Raw genomic sequence first — 27,527 nt, 5'->3', positions numbered from 1 at the left:
GTTTGAGCCTCCAGCGTAGTTACAGACACATTTAATTTAGTGGAGCACTGAGAATGAAACAAGTGATAACGTTTTTAATTCTATTTAAAATAAAATTAGTTAAAGCAAACAGGCATTACAAAATAACTATACACTGCATTTTATACTCACATTCCAAGCTGAAATGGTATATCCAGGGGTGATAAGTCCCTGGATGAGAAGAATGGATATATAATCATTTCTCTAATGATACCCTGATGGTGCATGAGTGTGCTAATTTTAAATTAGCATACTACCCTTTGTATAATTATAACACTCCTTCATTAACATTAAGCTTGCCTTTTACCATATTTATATTTCCACTAACATTATAAAAATACCTTCTACTCCCTCATTGGCTATTTAATATTAAACCCCTGCATAAATGCCTTTCCTACAACTATCAAGATAGAGAGATAGCATCCTTCCAAAACATTCACATTTCATCTAAAAATTTTGTTAAAACCATTTAGAACCAAAAATGTTTACAATATGACCAGGGGTGATGTCCCAATTTATCTCTGAGCTGTCACTTCATCATTTACCAGGCCTCATTATTATCAAGGCTAAATTTAGGCCCCCAAACCCTATTTTCTACTTACATTTGAGCACATTTCTATTACAGTTCTATTTAACAAAAACCTCACTTTTATAGGCTACATTGTGAAGAGGGACAAAAAAAAAGAAGATGAAATGGTCAAAGTGATAGGCTAGAAGAATGATCTTTTCAGCAATATCTAGGGTTGCCAGGCATCCAGTTTTTGACCGGAACGCCTGGTCAAAAACGGTCCCTGGTGGCTCCGGTCAGCACAGCTGTCCGCGCCGCTACAAGTCCAGTTGGCCACAGCACTAGCAGGGCAGGCAGGTTCCATGCTTGGCTCTCAGGAAGCAGCTGGCATGTCCCTCTGGCTCCTAGGCGGAGGGGCGATCAGGGGGGCTCCACGTGCTGCCTCCACCCTCAGGCACCACCCCGAGCCCTGGCTTCACAGCTCCCATTGGCTGCTGGGAGCTGCGAGGGCAACACCTGTGGACGGGGGCAGCACGCAAAGCCTGCTGGCCACCTTGGAGCTGGAAGGACATGCTGGCCACTTCCTGGGAGCTGCCTGAGGTCAGCACCATATGGAACCCACACCACGAACCCCCTTCTGTGTCCCAACCCCAGGTCAGAATCCCCTCCCGCACCCAAACTCCCTCCCAGAGCCTGCACCCCCTCCCAACCCCCTGCGCCAGCCCTGAGCCCCCTCCCACACGCTGAATCCCTCAGCCGCAGCCCAGAACCCCTTCCTGCACCCCATACACCTCATCCCTGGCCCTACCCCAGAGCCCACACACCCAGCTGGAGCCCTCAGCCCCTCCCGCACCCCAGCCTCCTGCCCCAGCCCAGTGAAAATGAGCAAGTGAGCAAGGGTGGGGGAAACCGAGGAACGGAGGGAGGGGGGATGAAGTGAGCAAGGGGTGGGGCCTCTGGGAAGGGGCAGGGCAAGGGTTTTCAGTTTTCTACAATTAGAAAGCTGACAACCCTACTTTTATCCAGACCAGAGAAGTGGATGTTTCAGTAATCAAGACACAATAGGATGAGAATCTGGATCAGAGTTTTAGCTGTGTGAACTTAGAGATGTTTTTCAGAAACAATCAGCAAGATTTAGACGTAGGATGTGAGGAGCTAAGGGAGGTGAGAGCCAAAGATGACACCATATAACAAGCCTGAGTGACTGGCAGGGTGGTGGTGACCACAGTGATCAAGAAAGTAGATAGCAGGGAGGTGTTGGTCAGGGAAGATTATGAGTATTATTTTAGCCATGTTGAAATTGAGCTGACCATTAGGCATCCACAAAATGTCAGAAAGACAAGCCAAGGTTTTAGATTCTAATTCAGGATTCTTACTCACAAAGATGATGATTGTGAATATGCTCTGAAGAGAAGGTTGAGTTTGGTGTTCAGGGAGAGAGTCAGGGAGCTACTTTGAGCAAGCCAGGTTGTATCCCCGTCCATCAATCCACAAGTAACATAGGGTCAGCCCTGGGGAGACCTCTTGCCTACTATATTTTTAAGTTAGATGGTAAGAAGGAATTGTGTAGTGAATTGAAGGAAAACAAGAAGAGACGGGCAGACAAATACATGTTAAAAATGAAGGAGAGTAAAGTGGCAAAAAAAGAATGAGGAGTCAAATGCAAAGGGACACAAGTGCAGTGAAGATGTGCCAGCCTTGTGGACACAATTTTTTATAAATAAGAGAAAACTCCTACTCCTTGTGTTATGATCATTCTAAATGAAATGTGGTTAAAGATTTCTATTTTTGGATAGCATCAGATAAACATTGTTTGACATGATTAGAAATCAGTGATCAAAATTAGTCTATAATTAATTCAGCATCCTTAACCACACTAGATCTCTTTTGTGGAATACTTAATATCCCCATGCTGTGTATGTCATGTTCTAAAAGGGATTTTTTCCATGCATTGGTACTGTAGAAGGGTGAACTCACTGCTAGATCACCTCCTCCTGGCAGGGTGTAGTGTAGCAGCTCTCTCCTAGCTAACACCACCTACTGACAATTGCTGCAGTCCCACAGTGGTTCACCTCTTCTCATAGTTTGACCCTCCAAACAGGTCACTTTAAAGGCTCTCTCCTTGTGGGGTACCAACATCTCAAACAAACAGTGTCCCATACAACATTGGTCATCTGTACACCATCTGCCACCCTCCAGGGCTCCTCTTCCCTTCCACTCCTCTGTCAGAGAATGGCCCCAGGGATTCTGCCTGGAATCTTTTAACCTAACTCAAAACCAAAACACAATGAAAGCAACTTCTGCCCCCTCGCTCAAGCTTAAACTTTAATCCATCCTGTGTCTTCTTTAGCTCTCAATTCCTCTGAAAAGGAGGAAGAGTTCCCTTAAGAGCTACCTCCCTGGAGTCTAGGCTTTACTCTGGATCCTCCACATCTGTCTTCCGCTCAAGGCCATCTGCCTGTCAATTGGCATTCTCTTAGCCCCACTGCAGGAGTCTCCTTCACCTCTGCTGCCCTCTTCCATCAGGGCCTCTCTAAGGGTGTAAAATCACTCCCGAAGCCCCTCTTCAATTAAACATCCGCCTGAGTTTCTTCTCTGGAGATCCAGGTCCTACCGTTTTGTCAGGGCTCACCACCAGAAGTTACTCCACCCTGGTAGCTGCTCTGGGTCTCTCCAGGTTCTACGCTGTACTGCTGAGGGGGAACTGGCAGAGTTTGTCCCTTTACATCCTCCCTTTTACTCTAGTCTTCCTCTCTTTATACAAACCACACATCTCCTTTCCGGCTGTGCTTCATCTTTTATTAAGCCTGGCCCACCCACCAGGTACAACCAGGTGGATTAACTAGCCTCTCCAGGCCACATTAACCCTTTCACCACCTATGTGGGATAGATATCCCATCACAGGTCCCTTTGAATTATCAGACTTAATCAACTCTTAAGAAGAAATCTACATTTTGATTTGTTATAATTAAATTAGTTGCAACCTAAAGATTTATTATATTTTAAATTAACTTAATTAAATTGGCTGGAATATTTTCAGTGAGAACAAAGGTTAAATAGTATAATATACAGTTTGTAGTGACAGCAGACGTGCTGTTAAGTTTTTAAACTTTGATCTTAGACATAGGGTATGTCTACACTATGAAATTAGGTCGATTTTATAGAAGTCAATTTTTAGAAACCGATTTTATACAGTCGATTGCATATGTCCACACTAAGCACATTAAGTCGGCGGAGTGCGTCCTCACTACCGTGGCTAGCATCGACTTACAGAGCAGTGCACTGTGGGTAGCTATTCCACAGTTCCCACAGTCTCCGCTGCCCATTGGAATTCTGGGTTTAGCTCCCAATGCCTGATGGGGCAAAAACATTGTCACGGGTGGTTTTGGGTACATGTCGTCAGGCCTCCCTTTCTCCCTCCTTCTGTGAAAGCAACGACAGACAATCATTTCACGCCTTTTTTCCTGGGTTACCCGTGCAGACGCCATACCACAGCAAGCATGGAGCCCACTCAGCTCACCATCACCGTATGTCTCCTGGGTGCTGCTGGCAGACACGGTACTGCATTGCTACACAGCAGCAGCTCCTTACCTTCGTGGCAGATGGTGCAGTAGGACTGATAGCCATCGTACGTCTCCTGGGTGCTCCTGGCAGACCTCGGTGAGGTCGATCAGGGGCACCTGGACAGACATGGCTATCCTCCTCTTAGAGCACCAAATGGGAGCCAGAGACTCCAGGTCATTCTCTTCTTTAAGTTTTGTCTCATGGAGATTCAGTCCTGCCTGGAATATCCTGGAGGCTTCTGCCTCAGGCTGGTCTCCCAGCTGGCAGCACTGTGTGGTTGCACCTACCCCAGCCTACCCCTTGCTCCCATGGCTCATGAAGCCTGGACCGTACTAAGGAGCAGTTCAACTATAGGCTGAGCAAGTGCAGAATGGTGGTAGAATGTGCCTTTGAATGTTTAAAAGCTCGCTGGCACTATTTGCTGACTAGGTCAGACCTCAGCGTAACCAACATTCCCATTGTTATTGCTGCTTGCTGTGTGCTCCATAATATCTGTGAGAGTAAGGGGGAGACGTTTATGGCGGGGTGGGAGGTTGAGTCAAATCATCTGGCGTCCGATTTTTGAGCAGCCAGACACCAGGGTGATTAGAAGAGCACAGCAAGGTGCGCTGCGCATCAGAGAGGCTTTGAAAACCAGTTTCATGACTGGCCAGGCTTCAGTGTGACACTTGTGTGTGTTTCTCCTTGATGCAAACCCACCCCCTTTGTTGATTTTAATTCCCTGTAAGCCAACCATGCTCCCCCCTTTGAAATAAAGTAACTATTGTTTTGAAACCATGCATTCTTTCTTTATTAATTAAAAAAAGAGAACGGACAAGGTAGTACGGGTGGGGTGGGGGAGGAGGGAAGGACAAGGCCACATTGCTTATTGTAGCCACACTAAAAATCAAACTGTTTGAATAACAGCCTTCTGTTGCTTGGGCCATCCTCTGGAGTGGAGTGGCTAGGTGCCTGGAGCCTCCCCCCCACGTTCTTGGGCATCTGGGTGAGGAGGCTATGGAACATGGGGAGGAGAGTAGGTGGTTATACAGTGGATGCAGCGGGGGTCTATGCTCTTGTTGGCTTTCCTGCAGCTCCAACAGATGTTTCATCATGTCCGTTTGCTCCCCCAACAGATGCTTCATCATGTCCATTAGCATCAGCATCATGTCCTGCCTCCGCTTTTCGCGCTCACTTAATTCTTTCCTGGCCTCTGCATCCCTCCACGCATTAGGCTGTGCCCTATCGGGAGGACTGCATGATCTCGGAAAACATGTCATCGTGAGTGCTTTTTTTTCGCCTTCTAATCTGCGATAACCTCAGGGACGGAGATGATAGGGGGAGCGTAAAGACATTCTACGCTCTACAATTCTGTGGGGACTGCATGGTCACCTGTGCTGCTGAGTTCGCCATGCTGACCAAACAGGAAATGAAATTCAAAAGTTCCCGGGGCTTTTCCTGTGTACCTGGCTAGTACATCGGAGTTCAAAGTGCTGTCCAGAGCAGTCACAATGGAGCACTCTGGGGTAGCTCCTGGAGGCCAATACCGTCGATTTGCGTCCTCACTACCCCAAAATTCGACCCAGCAAGGTCAATTTTAGCACTACTCCCCTCATCGGGGAGGAGTACAGAAGTCTATTTTAAGAGCCCTTTAGGTCGACGGAACGGGGTTGGTTGTGTGGACGCATTCATTTTAAAATCATCCTAAAGTGGCTAAATTCGACCTAACCCCGTAATGTAGACCAGGCATCAGACTGTGGGCATCAAAGTTCATAAAACCAAATGCTAACTGCAAGCAAAGGCTTGTGTTTATATGTGTGACCTGTTTGGCATCAAAGTGCTATTCAGTCTGAATAGCCCAGTTAACACTTCACACTGGATTTTTTAAAATATATCTCGATTCTTTTAGTTAATAAGTATAAAGCAGTTTAATATCTTGTACTCACCTTGAAGGCCACATCCCTGCTGACATTTTGTACTATTCTCCTGTCAATGCTAACACTCCTCCTAATATGCCTTCTTAAACAATCCTTTGATATCCTTCTCACTCTCCTCTTTATGGCTTCTTCATACCACACGTTGACCATGTGTCCTAACTGACCTCCCTCTCTTCATTCAAACACTTATTCCATAAAGTCTAGCAAAGACAATCTGCTAAAAATAATTCTGTCTTATCCAGAGTGTTTTTAGGAAAAGTCATATTCTGATTATTATGAATACGGCTAAAGTCATGGAAACATAATAACAACGTGAAGTGGCACAGGTACTGTTGTGGACCCAAAATAGTCCTCATTTTCCTGTTGAAACTATTAGAACCATTAGCTTTTGCTATGGTAACAGATGACATTTTAATATAGAACTCAATCTGGCAAACCCTCATGCAGTTACCCATGTGAATAGTACCTTTACCATAATAACAGGTTTCAGAGTAGCAGCCGTGTTAGTCTGTATCCGCAAAAAGAACAGGAGTACTTGTGGCACCTTAGAGACTTGATAGAGATCTTGTGGGTGTTTGTCTCTGTCTGAGGGATTGGAGCAAATGCAGTTGTATCTTAGAGCTTGGCTGTAGACAATGGATCATGTGGTGTGTCCTGGATGGAAGCTGGAGGCATGTAGGTAAGTATAGCGGTTAGTAGGTTTCCGGAATAGGGTGGTGTTTATGTGACCATCACTTATTAGTACAGTAGTGTCCAGGAAATGGACCACTAAGGCTGACTTAGAACAACGCTTCCTTAGCGCTCGTCCCCTAACACACCTACTCTACTTGTGCTACATTGATGACATCTTCATCATCTGGACCCATGGAAAAGAAGTCCTTGAGGAATTCCACCATGATTTCAACAATTTCCATCCCACCATCAAGCTCAGCCTAGACCAATCCACACAAGCGGTCCATTTCTCCAACGAGAAACTGCTGAGCTTGAATTAATATGCAAACTAGATACCATTAACTTGGGTTTGAATAGAGACTGGGAGTGGCTGGATCATTATACATATTGAATCTATTTCCCTAAAGTTAAGTATCCTCACACCTTCTTGTCAACTGTCTAAATGTGCCATCTTGATTATCACTACAAAAGTTTTTCCTCCTGCTGATAATAGCTCAACTTAACTAATTAGCCTCTCACAGTTTGTATGGCAACTTCCAACTTATCTGTATGTACTGTGACAAAGTTCCTGCTCTACCTTGGTGGGTCTTGCGCTTATTGGCGGATTTACTCTCCTTGGAGCTTCACGGCAGCCTTCAGCTTGGCCGTTTTTCTGAACCCACAGTCCAGGTCGACTCCTCCTGTGTCTGACCAGGTGTTGGGAGGATTTGAGGGGAACCGGGGCCCACCCTCTACTCCGGGTTCCAGTCCAGGGCCTTGTGGAATGCAGCTGTCTAGAGTGCCTCCTGGAACAGCTTTGCGACAGCTACAACTCCCTGGGCTACTTCCCCATGGCCTCCTCCCAACACCTTCTTTAGCCTCACCATAGGACCTTCCTCCTGGTGTCTGATAATGCTTGTACACCTCAGTCCTCCAACCGTCCACATTCTTACTCTCAGCTCCTAGTGCCTCTTGCTCCCAGCTTCTCACACGCACACCACAAACTGAAGTGAACTCCTTTTTAAAACCCAGGTGCCCTGATTAGCCTGCCTTAATTGATTCTAGCAGCTTCTTGATTGGCTGCAGGTGTTCTAATCAGCCTGTCTTAATTGTCTCCAGAAGGTTCCTGATTGTTCTTACCCAGGGAAAAGGGACATACTTAGCCTGCTCTCCAGCTGCTGCCCTCTGGCCTGGGCTTTCCTTGCTTTTTGCCCCTGCTTTCGGCTTCCCCCCTGACCGGGCCAGACGCTCTCCCCCCTTTCCTTTCTTTTTGTTGCTTTTTTTTTCTTTCGCTGCTGTTGCTAGAGTGCTGGCCGGCTGTCGGTCGGCTGTTAGCCCCCCCCCCCCCCCCGCCTGCCCTCGGACGCTGCTGCCGCTCCAGCTGAACCCCCCCCCCCCGAGAGAGGGGGGCCTGCTGACCCGCTCCCCGGAGGGGGGGAGTGGAGGGACCCAGCCACTTGCTGTTTGTTTGTGGACCCGTATTCGGCTGAGAGAAACTTTTATCATCTGCTCTGGCATCCCTGGAATGTTGCAGCTATGGAGAAAGCCCGGAATAGAGAGAAAGAGAAACAGCCATCTACCAGAGGAACACCATCCAGGGAATTTACAAATCGCCGTGGAGGGGGTCCAAGACTGAGTAACTTTTGAACTGTGCTCTCGTGTGGGGGGAGGCCTTGACTGTGTCTTGACTGTGTTTGTAGGGACACAGGGGGTGTGGCACGGAGCTGCCCCCCGATCCATCTGTGTCCTCCCAACCCCCACACTACAATCTTCCTCACTGCCCCCTCCATCATCATTGCTGGCTGTTTAACATCTGCCTCTGGACTTAGCTGCTCGCCCTGATTCCACCTTGTGTGCCAGAAGCACCAGCCAACCAAACAGGACTCTCTGGACAAGCGTACGGTAGTTCATGTGCCCCCCCCCGAACTGCCCATCCCACAGCCTGTCCCTTTTTACCTGACCCCAACTCCTGTTAACCACCTGCCACCGCCCCTGCTGGGGCATCGGCAATGGAGGGCACCGGGGTGACCTCCGCCGCTGCCATGCCCACCGCCTCCCCAGACTCTAGGGGAGCCACCCCAGCTGGCGGGAAAGGCCAGGACAAGAAGAAGGGGAAGGGCCCCACTAAAACCACTAGGCCCTCCGTGGCAGGGGCCACCCCCACTGCTGTGGCCCCGCCACTGACCACAGCATCCTTCCCCGCTACCCCCCCCACCAGCTCTGCGGGTGTCCCTCCCTCACCCCCCAGGACATATGCCCAGGCGGCGGCAGCCCCCCGCCTGCTGCCTCGTCATCTCTCCCGGCCACTGCCTCCGCCACCATCAACAGCGACCAGGGCCCTTTCCCCACCATGACAAGGAAGCACGGTCTCCGATGCCTCCTGGTACCCGCCTCACCCCACGTGGAGACCTACATGCGGGCATTGGCGAGGGTGGTGGGGCCCTTGGCCATTGTGGCGGCCTCCAAAATGTATGGGAAGATCGTCTTCTTCTTAGCATAGGAGGCTGCCGCCCAGGAAGCGGTGGAGAGGGGCCTGGCGGGGGGGGGGGGGCGTGTTTGTCCCCCTTGAGCCGCTGGAGAACCTGGGCGTCCACCTGGTCCTGACCTCTGTCCCTCCTTTTCTCCCCAATGCTGCCCTGTTACCCGCCCTTTCCACCCTGGGGAAACCTGTTTTTGTCATCAGCCCTCTCCCGTTGGGCTGCAAGGACCCCACCCTCCATCACATCTTTTCCTTCCACTGGCCCCCCGGAAGACCAGGAAGACCAGGAAGGGGGGCACCGATGCCGAACCTTCCACTTTGCCCACGAGTGCGTCACATCCACCAGTGTCAGCCGGGAAAGACGTGGTAGCACTGGCGGGTAGTGTCTCCCCTCCACGAGAGATCCTCCCCTCTGAGACCCTCGAGGAAGACCCTTCTGTCCTGACACTACCCAAAGCCCCCGTGAACCCCGAGGCAACGGTCGTGGAGGGTGCCAGTGGGGAGAACCCCGGGGCGACGGAAAGTGTCCTCTCCTCCATGTTCGAGGAGATCGAGGCCCTATATCTGACCCCGGTCGCCCAGGGGGAGGACGACCTTCTGCCAGCAAACCTCGATTTGGGCGACCTCACTCCACCCCTCTTTTCCCCATGCTCCCTCCCTTTAACTGCTGCTCCCGATCCCACCTCCGAGGAGCCCCTGGACTCCTTCATCGACCCGGCCGCTGAAAGCACCCCACTGATGACCACCGAGCCTGCTCAGGTGACAGCCAGCGCCACGCGGTCGGGACACGAGTCGCCAGGGGCACCCCCCATTGGTGCGGAGCAATTGACTTCCTTCCCGGGCGGGGGCCCAACAGAAGATAATCCACCTCCTGATGCTGTGGCCGCTAAATCCACCATAGATCCCGCGCCCGGTATCACTGAGAGCTCCCTCCCCACCCCCTTAACCCTCGAGCCTAATCGGGAGGTGCCACCATCCAGCTGTTTGCCTCCCGAAACCCAGAATCTCACCTCTGCCCCTGCCCCTACCCCTATCCAGTCTACCTCCTGCGATGTTATTGCCGCCCCTGGGGCTGTCTTCTTCCCTTTTCCAACTGATGACCCCCAGGGAGCGGCCTTTGCATTCTCCTGCCCCGACCCATTAGGGGCTGCTATTTTCCCTCCACCGCCCCCTATTGTCCTAGGGCTTGAGGCGGACCTAGAAGCTCCAGCCAATCAGGCACCCCGTCAGGGGTCCACACCCTGTTTGCCCATTTTAGTGAGCCACGGGGCTGCACCAAGGGCCCCGCCGGGGAACAACCGGGAAACCATAACCCCACCCCCCCATGAGCTGCGAGGAGAGCTGCGGAAGTTTTTAGAGGATGTCCATGGCTCCCGCAACAAGGTACAGCTTGCTCTCCAGCAATGGGGGGACTTTTTTCAAATCCTCCGGGCCACAGGGGCCTTCATGGGGGAAGGTAAAGGGACGGGGAAGCAGGATGCCGTGGCCTACTGGCGGGTCCGCGTCTTCCGTGACCAATTAGTCACCTACGGGATGGGTCAAGGACTGTTGCGCAGCCCACTGTGGGATGCGAGTGTCCCTGCCAGTGAGGATCCCCCCGGCCCTCCCCATGACACCTCTCACCGTCGCAACATTGAACACCCGGGGTTGTAGGATGGCTCTCCGCAGGTTCCAGGTGCTCTCCTTCCTTCGGGAGGGAGGGTACTCTGTGATTTTCCTTCAGGAGACCCATATGGATCTGACCGCCGAAGACAGTTGGCAGCTGGAGTGGGGGGACAGGGTCTACTTTAGCCATTCCACGGTTCGGCAGGCTGGAGTGGCGACCCTGTTCTCCCCCGACCTATGGCCCGAGGTGCTAGGGGTCGCCGAGGCCGTGCCGGGTCATCTGCTGCATCTCCGGGCCCGTATAGAGGGGCTTGTGGTTAACCTTGTTAACATCTATGCCCCGACATCGGGCCCAGAGCAGCTGCAATTCTATCAGCGGGCGTCCACCTTCCTCAGCACCTTAGATTCTCATGAGTGCCTGGTCCTAGGAGGGGATTTTAATACCACCCTCGAGGAGCGAGACTGCTCGGGGACCGAGCAGAGCCCGGCCGCCGCAGACACCCTCCGGGAGATAGTTGAACATCACTCCCTAGTGGACATCTGGCATGGCCACCACCCGGATGACACTTCCACGTTCACCTTTGTCCGGGTGGAAGCCCATCGGTCGAGCCACTCCCAGTTGGACCGCATTTATTTATCACGCTTCCATCTCTCATGAGCCCACTCCTCCAGCATTCGGCTGGCCCCATTTTCTGACCATCACCTAGCCACCGTGACAGCCTCCCTCTGTGTGGAGAGGCCGGGGCGGGCATTTTGGCATTTTAACAACAGCCTGTTGGAGGATGAGGGCTTCGTGACATCCTTCCGGGAATTCTGGCTGGCCTGGCGAGGGCAGCGGCGTGCCTTTCCCTCGGCACGGCGATGGTGGGACCTGGGGAATGTGCGCGCCCGGCTTTTCTGCCACGACTACACCTGGGGCACCAGCCAATGGAGAAATGCGGCGATAGAGCAGTTGGAACAGGAGGTCTTAGAGCTGGAGAGGCGTCTGGCCGCCAGCCCCGAGGACCCGCTCCTCTGCGGAGCGTGCCGGGAGAAGCGGGAGGAGCTCCGGACCTTTGAGGACCTATGAGGCCTAGGGCGCCTTTGTTCGATCCCTCATCCGCCTCCTTCGGGAGATGGATCGCGGCTCCCACTTCTTCTATGCCCTGGAGAAAACGAGGGGGGCCAAGAAACACGTCACCTGCCTCCTGGCAGAAGACGGCACCCCCCCTCACGGAACCGGCGGAGATGTGCGGGAGGGCCCGAGCCTTCTATGCAAGTCTTTTCTCCCCGGATCTGACCAACCCTAGCGCTTGCAGAGTGCTTTGGGAGGAGCTCCCTACGGTCAGCGCGAGCGACCAAGACCGGCTAGAGTTGCCTCTCACTCTGGCTGAGTTCTCAGAAGCCCTCTGTCGTATGCCCACTAATAAGTCTCCAGGCATGGACGGGCTGACCGTGGAGTTCTACCGCGTGTTCTGGGACGTCCTCGTCCCAGACTTAGTCACCGTCTGGGCCGAGTCTCTGCAGAGCGGAATCCTCCCTCTTTCGTGCAGGCGAGCTGTGCTCGCCTTATTGCCGAAGAAGGGGCACCTCCGCGATTTACGAAATTGGCGTCCCGTCTCACTCCTCAGCACGGACTACAAAATCGTAGCGAAAGCAATCTCGCTGTGGCTAGGGTCTGTGCTGGCGGACGTGATCCACCCAGACCAGACCTACACAGTCCCGGACCGCAGTATCTTAGATAACCTATTTCTGGTTCGGGACCTTTTGGAACTCGGGTGTAGAGACGGTCTGTCGTTCGCCCTCCTGTCCCTAGATCAGGAGAAGGCGTTCAATAGGGTGGACCACGGGTACCTCCTGAGCACTCTGCAGGCGTTTGGCTTCGGACCCCAGTTTGTGGGTTTTCTCCGGGTGCTGTACGCTTCCGTAGAGTGTCTGGTTAAGCTCAATTGGACCCTGACCGAACCGGTCAGCTTCAGGCGAGGAGTACGGCAGGGGTGCCCCTCTCGGGCCAGCGCTCTGGTGATCAAGCCCTTCCTCTGTCTCCTCCACAGGAGGCTGACAGGGTTGGTGCTGCGGGAGCTGGAGCTGCGGCTGGTCCTGTCGGCGTAGGCTGATGACGTGCTCCTCGTGATCCAGGACCCCGGCGACTTGACACGGGTGGAGGCTTGCCAGGCCATCTCTTCGGCAGCCTCCTCTGCCCGGGTCAAGAGCTCTGGCTTGGCGGTAGGAGACTGGCGGCAGGTGAGCTCCCTCCCACCCGCAATTCAGACCATCCGGTGGAGCGCGGGTCCGCTGCTCTACCTCGGCGTTTACCTTTCTGCCACACATCCCTCTCCGCCGGAGAACTGGGAAAATTTAGAGGGCGGGGTGATAGAGCAGCTCCGGAAATGGACGGGACTACTCCGATGTCTCTCCTTCCGAGGGAGAGCACTGGTGCTTAATCAACTAGTCCTGTCCATGCTCTGGTACTGACTCAACACCCTGGTCCCGGCCCCGGGTTTCCTGACCAACCTCCAGACATCGATTCTGGGGTTCTTTTGGTCAGGAATGCACTGGGCCCCTGTAGGGGTTCTTCATCTACCCCTGAAGGAAGGAGGACAGGGCCTGAAGTGTCTACACACTCAGGTCCGTGTCTTCCGCCTCCGGGCCCTACAGAGGCTCCTCTATGGTGCAGGCAGTTCGGCGTGGAGCACACTGGCGCACTCCATCCTGTGCCGCATCCGAGGGCTCCAATATGAAAGGCAGCTCTTTTATCTCCATCCGGGAGGTCTTCCGCGAGACCTCTCCGGGCTACCAGTCTTCTACCAGGACCTCCTCCGGACTTGGAAACTGTTTTTAATGACCAGGTCCATGGTGGCCACCGAGGGGGTAGATCTCCTCGCGGAGCCCCTGCTACACAACCCCCAGCTCCGTGTGCAGGTGGCGGAGTCCCGCTCGGTGCGCCAGAGCTTGATCCTGGCAGAAGTCACGAGAGTCGGAGACCTCCTGGACTACGACTGGGGAGACTGGCTGGATCCCCTGACGCTCACCCGGCGCATGGGGCTCTCCAGACCTCGTACCCCCAGGTGCATACTTCAGGAGGCGAAGGCCGCTTTGCCGCCCACTGCTCGAGCTTACCTCTACCGCATCCTACTCGAGGGCACACCCCGCCCACCCTCTACCCCAGGCCCGCCGGACCTTTTAATTGGACCCCTGCCCCGCAGAACCAATCGACCCCCTCACCCCTTTACTGCAAGCCGGCTGCATGAACTGCAGCCAGTACGCTTCCAAACCACGCCAAGGAAACATCTATACACACTCGTGCTCCACACCCTTCACGCCCTCACCCTAGGGTCCCGCCCTGACACAAAGTGGCGAGACCTTCTGCCACCTTTGGAGGGTGAGCAGCCCTGGTGGGCCAGCCTATATTCCACCTTGGTTCCGAGGCCCGTCGGGGCCATCAGTTGGCGGCTCCTTCATGGAGCTGTGAGCACAGGCACGTACTTGGCGCAGTTCACCCCCATCCCAGATACTTGTCCCTTTTGTGGTGTGAAGGAAACCCTGGTGCACGTATATTTGGAGTGTGCCAGACTGCAACCCCTGTTCCAGCTCCTCACAAATCTCCTATTATGTTTTTGGTTGCATTTTTCTCCTCACCTTTTGATTTATGCACTCCCCATCCATTGCCTCACAAAGTCGCGGGATCTCCTAGTTAACCTCCTCCTGGCCCTGGCTAAAACAGCCATCTATAAAACCAGAGAGAGGAGGTTGGCCGATAGAGTTTCCTAAGACTGTGGGGCCGTTTTCCGATCCTCAGTCCGTTCACGTATCCGGGCGGAGTTCCTCTGGGCGGCATCCACCGACTCCCTTGATGCTTTTGAGGAGCGGTGGGCGCTGTCTGGGGTTCTCTGCTCGGTGTCTCCATCCGGGTCCCTTTGTCTGACCCGTTGACTGGGGGAGAGAGTAAGGAACCCCAGCCCCAGCCATTGCTGCTGCAGACACAACCACCTTAGAGGGGTCCTTTCACACATGGGTGCGTGTGCCCCCCCCCAGATTGTCCACCCCACAGCCTGCCCCTCTTGTTGGGTGCTTTCAGAGGAGAGAATTGTTGGTGACACTGGGCGTGGCACCAGGTAACTCGAGGGGGTGGCAGACCTTGAGAGTCGAGGAAGCCCCCCGCTCTGGGCCCAGGCAAGCTTGAACAGTTCCCTCCCCTGAAGCTAATGAGAAAACAATTGTGATTGGTTGCTGTGTTACACATTGCATATGCTGCTGTTTTTATTTTGTAAGTGTGTTATGCAAATAAAAATATCTTTTGCTTCAAAGAAAAAATTACTCTCCTATAGCCATCTGGCCCGACCCTGTCACAGTCTATATGTTTCTTCTTACTATATATTCCATTCTATGCATCTGATGAGTCCCCATCTGAGGAGCACGTCATCAGCGTACGCCGACAGGACCAGCCGCAGATCTGGCTCCCGCAGCACCAACCCTGTCAACCTCCTGCTGAGGAGACAGAGGAAGGGCACTGTAGCCCGCAAAAGCTTATGCTCTAATAAATTTGTTAGTCTCTAAGGTGTCACAAGTACTCCTGTTCTTTTTACCATAATATAATTACTTGCCTAAATTAGGGTTGCAGGATCAGACCCATAGTTTTGACTTTTGTAAATCCAGCATAATTACAAAGCTCACTGCTCTCATTGGGAGTTCACTGGTCCTTTATTCCCACAGTGTTGATACCAAGTTCAACCTGTCTATTGGCATCTCATGCAGTACATGGTTTAATTTGGGAAGAGGGCTCAATGTTCTCCATTAATCTGGTTCAGTTGTGTATGTCAGAGCCACCCACTCACTCTGAGCAAAATCCAAAAATGTCAAAAATCACAGATTTATTTTTAAACATGAAAATCACTTGATGTATGATTCCTGTGATAGATGTTACAAAACCTTATTTATAGATGTCTGATGTGTATCGTTTGTGACTGATTTTTACATGTAGATTGTGAGCTCCCTGAATAAAACCCATGTCTTCAATGGTGCTTGTATAGTTCAGAGCACATAATCAATATTGATTTAATAATAAATACAGTAGTATAAACCTTTCCTGTGACTTCAATGGACTTTTGATTAGGCCCTTAGAAAGGAGTAACATTAAAGCCTGAAGTGATATAAACTAATGAGATCACATATAAAATGAGTGTATTCCGACTAGAAGCAGCTGAGTTCAGTGTAAACTACTATTCAAATCTCAGGAGGTAAAAAAAAGCTTTATCTGTATATAAAATATTATCTCCCCTCTTGAATGTTAGTTTAAACTTAGAATAAGGATTTCCATCCAGGGATAAAAGTTGGCCCTTCTCTTTCTCTCTCTTCACCCAAACAGAAACCTTCTTTTCCTCACCTTTCCCATCCTTTTTCTCTTTATTAATCTCTTGAAAAAGACACATTGCTAGCCCTTCCCATCTCCTTCCCCCCTCATTGGCAAAGCTCCACCCCACTACCTGTCTATCTTACGTAACACTACTTATTCTACTCTCCTATGTTGAAAGTATTGTGCTCATTCCTCCCTGCCCCAGCCTGCTTGGTCCCAGTTCTCCTCTGCTGGTTCCTAGTAGAGCAAAAAGTCAGGAATCAATAATGGGAAGGGGCACGTTAGGAAGACAGGCTTGGAGAGGTGGGGGATTCCTACACAGAAGGAGGCAATGCCAGTAAGTATATATTTCAAGCAAGAGTCAACCTGCTTCATCTTCTTCCCAGCACAGAACACCCAAAGGCTGTCTCCATGCCTTTAGGAACTGGTCACTTGCAAGGTATTAAACACTTGAGAATTAGCAAATACTGAACTTTCAAAATTCAAGGCCATAATGGAGAGACTTTGTACCCATAAACAATTTAGAAGCCAGTGCAATCTGTGGAGCTCAGGGACAAAAAGCTCCTTGAATTAAACACTTGTAATTAAATAGAAAAACATATTATGCACTTGCTGAAGGTTCCAAGTGGTCTTTAAAGTGTAGTCTCAAGTAAAGCACATAGTCGTCAAACATGCAATCTGGAAGAGGCAAAACTGTGGATGTATGTGGTCAATCCATATCCAAAAGGAATAGTTAGCCTCTCTGCCAATCAAAGACGGGGGAGGGGAAATCTTTTGGTTATTTCTGCTGCCTGGATATTCAAAGGCAATTGAAAATCCAGTAGGACCTAAGTTGCCAGCTTCGGTAACAAAAGTGATTGCAATTGAGAAAATAGATATAATCAATTACAGTTTCTATGGAAATATCCCTAGGCAAACAACTTCTAACCTCTGCCTTATCTAGAAGGACCCTCAGCCAACTAGCTCTAATCAGAGCTCCAATCTTAGATAGATAGAGGGAAAGCTGAGTGTCAGGAATCAGATTCCCCAGTAGAGCCAGTCTGGAAGTAAAACCTGCAGCAGAGCCAGTCTCCAGGTGACCTAATGCCTGCAGCTGGCCTATAGTAGGCTGCCTGATTGGCTGGAAGAGTACTCAGAACTGCTTTTCAGCTCAGCAGCAGTTTAGTGTCTGTTTCAAGCATTTGCCTATGGCTACAATAGCTTCTCCTCATGAATATTTTGTTAAGATTTTGGTTGCACTTTTCCCCTCACCTCCTTATCTATGCACTCCCTGTCTGCAGGACCTCCTGGTCAACCTCCTCCTGGCCCTGGCTAAAGTGGCCATCTATAAAACCAGGGTGAGGAGGTTGGCCGATGGAGTCTCCTGTGACTGTGGGGCCTATTTCCGATCCTCTGTCCGTTCACGTCTCCAGGCAGAGTTCCTCTGGGTGGCATCCACTGACTCCTTTGACGCCTTTGAGGAGCAGTGGGCGCTGTCCAGGGTTCTCTGCTCGGTGTCCCCGTCCGGTTCCCTTCGTTTGACCCTTTGACCGCACTCCTGTCCCTGTTGTTCATTAGTTGTTCCCCCGGAATTATTTGGTTTTCCAGGTCCTGTGGACCCCCCCCTTAGGCTGGGGGGGATCCTTTAGCACTTCCTGGATCCCAATAAGGCTACAATAGCTCCTGTGCCTGGTTGTTCCCAGCCCTGCTTCTGCCTTGGACCCGGCCTTGCCTCATTTCAGGCAACCCAGTTCTGACCCTGGACTTTATATCTTGACATCAAACACATACCTGTAGTAAAAAGAAAAGGAGTACTTGTGAGACCAAGTACTCCTTTTCTTTTTGCGGATACAGACTAACATGGCTGCTATTCTGAAACATACCTGTAGTAAGTAGCCTATTAAATTAAAAACCAACTCGGTAGATTTTCTGTCCAGGAGAGAGGACATTTTTGGTATGTGGCCCATATAGCCTTTAGACATTAAAGTTCTGAGGCACAGCTGACCCTGAACTGCTCCTCTTGTCAACACATTGCTTAGCCTCAAGCCATGTACTGATTCTTTGCTTTTTTGCCCATTGTTATGATGCAATAAGAGCATCATTCCTCTTTCTGTACTGGGACTATCTTCTGTCTCTGCCCCTGTTAATTCAGGGCAACAGAAGAAGTACAGTAAATGGAGGCAAGTGATTGCACACGTACACTCCTCCCTGCTGGTCACTGTAGAATAACTGCTGGTCAGAGCACAGCATGTGATCATTCCCTGGTGTTCTGTATGTGTCAGATTTTATATGGCCTCCAAGTCACACTTTAGGCACTTCTGTTTTCTGCTGTTAGTGGATCTCTTCTTGTTTCATCATTCTTCCTACTGCTCTTCCTCCTTCAAAACTAAATAGAGTAAAATTGGTTTAATATACTACCTTTTGTACTCGGGGCATCTCAGAGTGTTTCATGCACTAATAAGTTGAATGCCATGATTTTAGACAAATGAAGATTCCAATATTTTTTGTTCACAAGGATTGGGGGAGACTGGAGAGTGCTTATTATTGGAGCCTTACTGATGGCCTCTCATTTTTTAACTTTGGGGTGTTAATTTCACCTGTTTGGGAGAATTCCCTTCAAATACACTCTTTCAAATGATGGATTATAATCTGGGGCTAATGGCTTCACAGATCTTCAGTAGGAGGTTAGATTTCTGAGTTTTTCCTATCAATCCTGTTAAACAATTAAGTTAATAGACCAGTAGCTGAAAGAAACGTGCATAGATCTTGGTCCTGGAAGGTGTCAGTAGAAGTTGCTAAATTCTTCAAAGGAGTTCTCAGCACCTTGCAGGATGGAACCCACATTACTAATATTAATTTCCTCATATATTTTCATTTTTTTTATTTTCCTTCCACTTCTCTAGTCTTTTCCCCACTGACTTTTGTATGTCCCCTCATTGCCTTCTTTCCCAAGTGTGTCCTCTGCCCTTCTCTCCTCTTTTAGCTGCTCTTTGGGCAGAGCCTTGGTTAAGGGTACAGCTGAGGTCCTACTTATGCTGACTCCAGTCCCTAGATGCCGGTAGGACTTTTTAAAGTTACATGATCCCTATGGTCATGCAGCAAATTTCAAGTGTGGTTCTACTCTGCACCTTCTTACCCAACAGATCTTTTCCCAATGTGTATTTAGAATCATATTTGCTGACTTCATTGACAAAAATAATTTTTTACTATTTTTTTAACTCCTATTAGCCCTGCAAAGTCAATAATGCTCTGAAACCTGAGCAGGATTCTATTTCTACTTGTTCACTACTGACAGATTATTTGCTAAATTCCAACCCCCGAGCTAATCAGTTAATCACTTGTGCAACCTCAGTGAGGGTAATGAGACTGCAGGAGTATAACTGATTGGCCTGCGGACTTTGTATGAGTGATAATCCACAAGAAGAAAAGTACCCAGCTTCACCCTCCAAACCTAGGCTGAGTTTGTAGGGATGGCAGGTAGAAAATAACATTTTTTATGTGTTCACTCAATATATTTAATCTGAAAGACAGTGAAAGAAAATAAACCTGGAACTTCACAGCACCATTTTTATAAACTGACTTTTCAGATTAGAACTATACTTTAAAGCCCTACCACTTATTTGTCCTCACTTTCAAGGCTCTGTATTGTGATGAGCATGATTATGTTTCAGGAGGTGTTTGGCATGGCTCTTTTCCAAATCCCAATAACACCACTCTTGAACTGGATGGGAGTCACTGCAGAAGAATAGCAGCCTTCACTCCGCTGCCAGGGACAGGGTACGGGGTGAGTTGGACTACTAGTCTAATGCAGCATAGCAATTCCCCTGTTCCCACCCCTCAGGGCAGGCATTGACAATGCTGCTTACAAGCAAGGCTGGTGCAACCACTAGGCAAACTAGGCGGTTGCCAAGGGCACCAAGTGGTTGGGGGCGCCAAAAAGCGGTTCCTGGCTCAGCAGGGAGAAGCCGCCTTCCGGAGGCACTGGAGAGCCAGAGTGTCGGCTTGCAGGGGCGGCGAGCCCCAGCCATGTAGGAACGGGTGGGGGAGGGGGCAGCAGCCCTGCAGAGGAAGTGGCACCGCTAGCGGGAAGCAGCTGCGCCCCCCGCCCCGCCTGTCCAGGCTGTGGCCCGGTGCCCCGCCCGGGGGAGGGCTGCTGCAGGCTGCAGCAGATGCATGCAGGCGGTGGCCCCCGTGCACCCCCTGGCTCTCCCCTTGCCACGCTCGGGCTTTTTGGCTCCTGGGAGTGTGAGCCGCTGCTGCCCCTCCCGGAGCAGGCTCAGGGCCCCGCGCCCCAGTGGTGGCAGCTCACATGGTCCGGAGCCACAGAGCCCGAGCGCGGTGAGGTGGGAGCCAGGGGGCACACGGGGGCCACCGCCCACATGCATCCGCTGTAGGAGCCGCCGGGGGGGGCGTCGGCACAGCCCAGCTCCCCCCCCCGGGGGCTCCTGCAGCAGATGCCTGTGGGCGGCAGCCCCCGTGCACCCCCCAGCGTCCCAATCGCCGTGCTCAGCTCTGCGGCTCCCGGGAGTGTGAGCCGCCGCTGCTCCTCCCGGAGCAGGCTCAGGGCCCCGAGCCCCAGTGATGGTGGCTCACATGGCCCGGAGCCACAGAGCCTGAGCGCAGTGAGGTTAGCCAGGAGGTGCACGGGGGCTGGCGCATAAATGCATATTTAGGGTTCTTCAATAACTTGATATCTCATCACATTGCATTTTTGGTCTTTTGTGTTTGAAAAGCAGATTCTGTGTTCACCATTGAAAATCTTGGTTAAATTCCAGAACAATGGTACAGAATTCAGAAGAAGCTCTTGATTATAGCTTATCATGCAAGATGGGAATATTCTTCAGATTTCAGATAAAAAAAGACCAATTACATGGTTGAGGAGTAAATATAAAATATTTTAATATTTTTATACAAAGTGAGTTTGTTTACACTTGGACCATCACATCTTTAAAAAAGTCTTGTTTTACTAACTTTAATATTGTTAAAAATTCACAAAGAAAGAAAATGATTTTGAAAGTTGAATGTGGTAAAACAACCTTTTATTTTTTTGCCCTTTTCTGCCTTTTGAGGTACTGTTACTCAAATATTTGCACAGCATATTTTGAAAGTCAAATGAAAAACAATGAACTCATATCAACTAAGCCACCAAGTAGTTAGGTTTCCAGAGGATGGGGAGAGAGAAATACATTTTTTATCTAAGAGATAAAGAGCCTAGATTTTCATGAAAGTTGCTGAAAGTTAGATGAGCAATTAACTGAGTGGGATTTGTCAACTGCAAAGTTGATTCTTGATAGGCTATGTCACGTGACTTTATTTATTAATTTGGATTTCATTCTAAAAGAAACATCCCACAGCCATATGCACCACTGACAACCTGCCCAGTGTTTGCCTATGCACCTGTTAGATCATGTCTTTAGACTGTAAACACCTGGGGACTCTCATTTACTATGTATCAATTTAGTTCCTAGCACAATGGGGCCCCAACTTGGTTGATGCCTCTGGCAATATAAATCTTTAATATTAATATTTTTAAAACACAGTGCCATAGGAATTGTAATACATAACTCCATCCAGAGTAGCAGCATTTCTCCAGCCCCCATGCTACACGCACTGAAGCATGTGAGTAACTTTAAACATAGCGGAACTACTCACAAGGTTGAAGTTATGCAAGTACTTCAGTGCTGTATTGTCTAATCATCAGTTAGTAGATGCAATGGCATTTGAAGTGCTCTTTAACCATAAACTGACAGATTAGTATTGTCCTGCACCCTGGGACACACAGTATATGGTTGCAAGTAGTCCTGCTTCAGGGATTCACTCTAGGTGCCCTTTGTGCACAAATTCCCTCAAATGGTGTTGGGCTGCAGACTTGGTCATGTTCCCCTTACACCTTTCTCCACTTTGGTTGCAAATATGGTAGCATGTCCTCTAGAGATGGTGTGCCATGCACACACCCTATCCCTGCTCTCTGGAGTTGTTGGGAGGCAATGTGTCTATTCAATTGAAAATGAGGCATATGGGTGTCATGTTGGCCCAAGGATATGTCTATTTAAGAGCTAGCTCTTCTAGATGTTCCTCCAAGTTGCCTTGCAAGGGAGAAGAATTTGTGTGTTGCAGGAATTCTGAGGAAAAGCTGGGAATAGAACATGGATCTGCTCACTCCCAGGCATGTGACTCACACACAAGACCTTCCTTCTTAGCAGCATGTATGATTTATATTATAAGAGAAAAAGATTTATAACCCAATAATAAAATATCCCCTCTGCCCTTGTATTGTATGATTGTATTCATTACTGATCATGAAGAAATATCTTTTTAATAATCAAGAGGTAACAGGTACAGTTAGAGCTAGAAAGGCTTGTTGGGATTTGCCCCTCAATGAACCGATGTGCAAGGGGGGGGGCACAAGGTGAAAATTTCACCGAGGGCGCAAAATATCCTTGCACCAGCCTTGCTTACAAGTGAAGAACTGACGGAGAAGTCATTTTGCAGAATAGCTCAGAGAGCCTTAGATATTAGAACATGCTTATTGAAAGAGAGCACATTGGCCCTCTCTCAATAAGATTATCCCTTTCTCTTTTTAAAAAGTACCATAAAATCTTTAATTTCTACAAACAGATCTTTGAAAAACAGGCAGGATTTAACATCTCATTGAAAGGCAGTCTGCAACCACAGTTCCAATAGCTCCTAATGCTCTGCAGTGCCAGCTCTGGGTATGAGCCCATGTCCTAATAATAATTGGACTTGCATCCATTATTTTGTATATAGAGTCATATTGACACTTTAAAATGACAAATTATCACCATAAACAAGGAGCATTGCCACTGAGAAGGAGAAATCAAAATGTGGACTATATCTTTTCAGAAGATGCATTGAGCTTTGTTTACTTCTTGCTAGCATCTCTAAATCAAGGAAGCATTATTTTCCTGCCACTCTTCCCAAAATCAGTTGCCCTCCTTGTAATTTGTTTAATAGAAAATTGTACCGGGCATTAGACCCTATTACAATATTCTAAAGGTGATTTAGAATGGAAATATTTTCAATATAATAAAATGCATTTGAAAGATTGTTCAGCATGAAATTCATCTATGCAATTCACCACCACAGATTCTTCCATGCCACTTAAATCTTGCACTGGGTTTGTGAGGGGGTGTCACAGGTAGAGTGTCCTTGCAAGGGGGCCTCTGAACCTTCTGTATATTTCACAAAGGGTTTTCAGACAGGTGACTTTGATGGGTTGGACTGCCCATCCAGGATGCCACCTGATGTACTGGGGTTTCACTGAGCCTGCCTGTTCCACTAGCCTGGGCTCCCTCTCCCTGTTTTGTTGAATCAGGCTCTCCAGCCTCTGGCAGCACACACACACAGGTAGGGACGCACCAGCTGTAGAATCACACAGAGTCTGCAAGTAGCTCTCTATGGGAAGATTCAGCTAGGAAATTTCCTAGCACTCAAGTGCACACGGCCTTTGTGAAGTAAACCCAAAATAATATTGTTGTGCGCTGTATAGAAAGATCTGCGCAGCACAAGCTCATAAAAATTCACCCTCTCCCTCAACGTGGAGAGAGATTTTGCCCCCCCAGATATGAATTGCACAAACTGGGTTTTGAAATAAATTAAAAACAAGTTTATTAACTATAAAAGATATATTTACATGATTATAAAGGATAGCAAACAGAACAAGGCAGATTACTGAGCAAAATAAACAAAACACGCACACTAGGCTTAATACGCTCAAGAAACAGATTACAAAATGTAATATGTGACCCTAAATGTTGTTTTAGGCGAGTTGCAGAGTTTCTGTAGCTTAGAGTTCCAGTTATTTCTCTTTATAGACTAGACTCCTGTCTTAGTCTGGACTCAGCCCTTGCCTTTCCCTCAGCTCAGTTCCTTTGTCTCTTCAGGTACTTTCATCTGTCTTTCTTCTTGGGCAGGAAGGCAATGGAGAAGAGTCCTGTTTGCCTTACTCCCCAGCCTTCAATAGAATTTACATAAGGCGGGAAGCCTTTGTTTCCACGGGAAAAGAACCAGCAGTGTCCAAGGTGGTACTTTTTACTAGGTGACATTATCACCTGACCTTGCAGTGTCAAAGCAACCATCAGACCAGGTTTATTTACAATGTTCACAGGAAGGAACTCTTGGAAGATGGGGGATCCACATCTTCAGAGACTTGTTGTTTTTTTCCTAATAGACCATTAAGGCTGATTGCTTACTATCTGGTGGGTGTCTCCAAGTATAACCACAGTTGTAATTGTAACATAGTCAATATTCCTAACTCCAGATACAGAAATGATACATGCATACAAATTGGATAATCACATTCAGTAAATCATAATCTTTCCAATGATATCTTACATGAGTCATCTTGCATAAAATATATCTTAGTTATTCCATATTCATATCATAAGCTTATTTCTATAAAAAATATGGAGCATCACGTCACAGTGACAATGGAGACCAATAAGGTAATATGCACAGAATCTACATTAACAAGGATCCTGAGACTTGCACATGCAGAATGTATTAATTGTATGGATGGCCTGTGGCCACTTTCTCCATCCGATAAGTTGAAGTAGCAACCTCAGAGGGGTACTTCCCCTGGCCCCTGCCCTGATTCTGGGCTTCATTTCACCTCCCCAAACTACAGACACTTCTCCTACATACAACCACATTACTTGGCATTATGTAGGTAAAGAGAATTTCCCCGTGCAAGAGCAAAACCTCATTGGAGGTTCCCCATTCTATTGGGTGAGTTAGTCATTGATCATAGCTCAAGGACAATACATTACTTTACATATACATTTTCTTTGCATTAACTGTTGACTTTCACACATCATTTGAGGTTTTTTGCTAAATGCATGTCAGCAGATTAACTGAAAGTCAAAGATTTTTTTCTTTTAATTTTGCTTTACAAAGGCCATTAACTTCTTAAAGTTGTATTCATTTTTAAAATAGTTTTAAAATTGTGCCTCCTCCACCTCAGTCAGTGCTGTTTGATTTAATATTTTGTTCCCTGAATTCATTCATCATTACTTATTTTTTGTATCCCTCTAGACCCTTAATGTGACAGATGGAGCATTTGAGTTGGAGACTCTAGCTGGATGTATTGAATATAAACCTTTATTGGACATAGTAGTCAATGCATTTTTTGTTCGGGATGGGAAGCATTGCCTGTTTTCTGAGCGCAATCTCTATGTGGGTAGGTATTCTTTTAAGCTACATAACGTAGTATAACTATGGAACATAAGAAAGATACATTATTTCAGTTGTTCAGGTGTTACGATTAGATTCCATGTTAAGCATTATCATTTGGTCAGTGCTGTACAAAATATAAAGACTTGGTCATTCACCAGTGATCTTACAACCTAAAGGCCAAATCCTGGAATCCTTTCTCAGTCCAAACTCCCACTGATGGGAGTTTTGCTTGAGTAAGTACTGCAGAATTTGGCTGAAAGTTAGACTGATGGTACAGTTCAGATACATGATCATATCCATCACTAGAAGAAAATAAAGTATCCAGGTGGTGCAGATTTCACTTAAAAATTTTCTGCAACAGCCTCTGTGCTGTCCCACTTATGGGATCTAGCACTTCTATCATCGCACTGCAGAATTGTATAGCAAAGCCGTGTCTGCTGAGAGAGGGGTGTGACAGCAGCACTGTCATGCTAGGATGACCACCAGAGTTCCTTTGCCAGTGACACAGACAGCTAAACAGAATTCTTTCTTTTCCGTGAGCTAGTTAGCCTAGTTTATTATTAGTTAGGCCCAGATTTTTAAAGGTATTTACTAGGCATTGCTCCATTCAGCACTGTAATGCTTAACTGACTTAGGCTCCAATATGGCTTAAGTCACTTTTGAAAATGAGACTTAGGCTCCTAAGTCAATGAAAGGTTTTTGTAGTGTCCCAATGCACAGTTTTCTGGACCTTTCAGGGGTTTAAGTCTTTATTCTATCAAAACCACTACGGCACCAACTTCAGCATCAGCAAAAACATCAATACCGATCTTCTCCCAGCACTAGAGGAACCTTCTTTGGCACTGAGAACTTTCCTGGTATGAACCTTCTCCCAGGCCCCACCACCTTCAAGGATACCCATGTTTCACTCAGCGCAGATAAGACTAGCGCTGTTGGCCCTGGCAACATTGCCTCCCCAAAAAGAGTGCTGTGGGTATGATAACTGTGAGGAGACTTCTTCAGAGGAAGTGGAGCAGTCAGCCATCAAGTATTATACCAATGGTATGTCCCCTGACGATCAAACTGGGACTTCGTCTCTCTTCATAATGAACAGAAGCAATTTCAGGAGCTGACAAGGAGAATTACTAATACCCTTTTGTTACAGACTGAGGGGTCTGCACCATCTGATACCCTTTTTGACATCATGGAATTGCATACAAAAGACAAAGTCACCTTTCCTAATCTCCAAGGACTATTCAAGCCAGCAGAAGACATTTGGCTCTTTTCTATGTCCTTGCCACCAGTATCAAAAAGGGCTGATTGTATGTATCCTATACCTTCAGAGGGCCAATTATTGTTACAACATCCACTGGCCGATTCCATGCTGATCTCGACAGCTCAGGAATTATCTAAAAGTTACAGAGCATCTGTGACTGCTCCCTTTACATAGAGAAGGATGGAGGACCGGATCCCATTGGAAGAAAAGTTATCTTTTCCACTTCTGGGTTGCCAAGTGGCAAACTGCCAACTCTCATGTTCAGATATAATTATGTGTTATGGGACTCCATTAACCCTATTCAGTACTCCTTACTGGATGAACAAAGGGAAGCAACAAAGTTTGGTCACTGAAGATAGACATACCCAGAGGGCAGTTTATGACACTTCAGACTCTATTATCAGACCTGTGCCCACTGGCATTGCTCTAAGGAGATATTAATGGGGTAGGTCATCAGGCCTTGCTGCAGAGTCCCAAAAACTGATAGAACTCCACTTTGAGGCTTCAGCTCATTTTAGTGATAAAATGGATACGATTCTGCAGAAATTAAAACCAAGAGAGTTAAAGCCCAATCTCTAGGGCTTTTCCAGTCCTCATCTCTTCAGAAAAGAAAATACCTTATATGTTGTTTCAGTTCCACAGGCAATCCCCTTCTGTTCAGCAGCAGCAGAGCACTCAATCCCAGAGAAGATACCAATCTTCTACCTTTTCCAGGATTGCTCCTGCAAAAAGTCCACAATACAGACTGCATATTGTCCTGCTGGTGGTGGCTACGCAACATTGTGGGCAAGATGGCTGAGAGTCACACACTTCTATCTATGCAATTTGGACCACATCTCTTGACCTTCTATGATGCCTGGTGCAAGTTCACTTCATATTACTGGGTACTAGATATCATCAGTCGTGGTTACTCAATCACATTTTACACCAGGCTTTCTCACATCCCTCTCCCTCTCATGAAAAACTTCTGTGGGAGAAAATAAGCTCCCTTCCATAAAGGAGGCTATAGAAGCGGTTCCTCTATT

At 48.4% G+C, this 27,527-nt stretch overlaps 1 protein-coding gene across 4 annotated transcripts in view; it reads left to right on the top strand.

Moving 5' to 3' along the window:
• The window catches only part of CFAP99 (cilia and flagella associated protein 99), a 106,088-nt gene that overhangs the window by 8,162 nt on the left and 70,399 nt on the right, over positions 1 to 27,527 (top strand). For 2 of the 4 annotated variants that reach the window (XM_075128092.1, XM_075128090.1), the window contains exons 3-4: positions 5,206 to 5,350; positions 25,107 to 25,251. The exons of 1 other annotated variant lie outside the window; for it this stretch is intronic. In XM_075128092.1, coding sequence (XP_074984193.1) covers positions 5,206 to 5,350; positions 25,107 to 25,251 — 290 coding nt within the window. The remainder of the gene's footprint in view (positions 1 to 5,205; positions 5,351 to 25,106; positions 25,252 to 27,527) is intronic. One more of the 4 variants, XM_075128091.1, reaches the window with a different exon arrangement.

Source organism: Caretta caretta, chromosome 4 (assembly GCF_965140235.1).
Source record: "Caretta caretta isolate rCarCar2 chromosome 4, rCarCar1.hap1, whole genome shotgun sequence".
Lineage (NCBI taxonomy): Eukaryota > Metazoa > Chordata > Testudines > Cheloniidae > Caretta > Caretta caretta.
The sequence above is the reverse complement of the archived record's forward strand: the minus strand, read 5'-3'. Positions and strand labels throughout refer to the sequence as shown.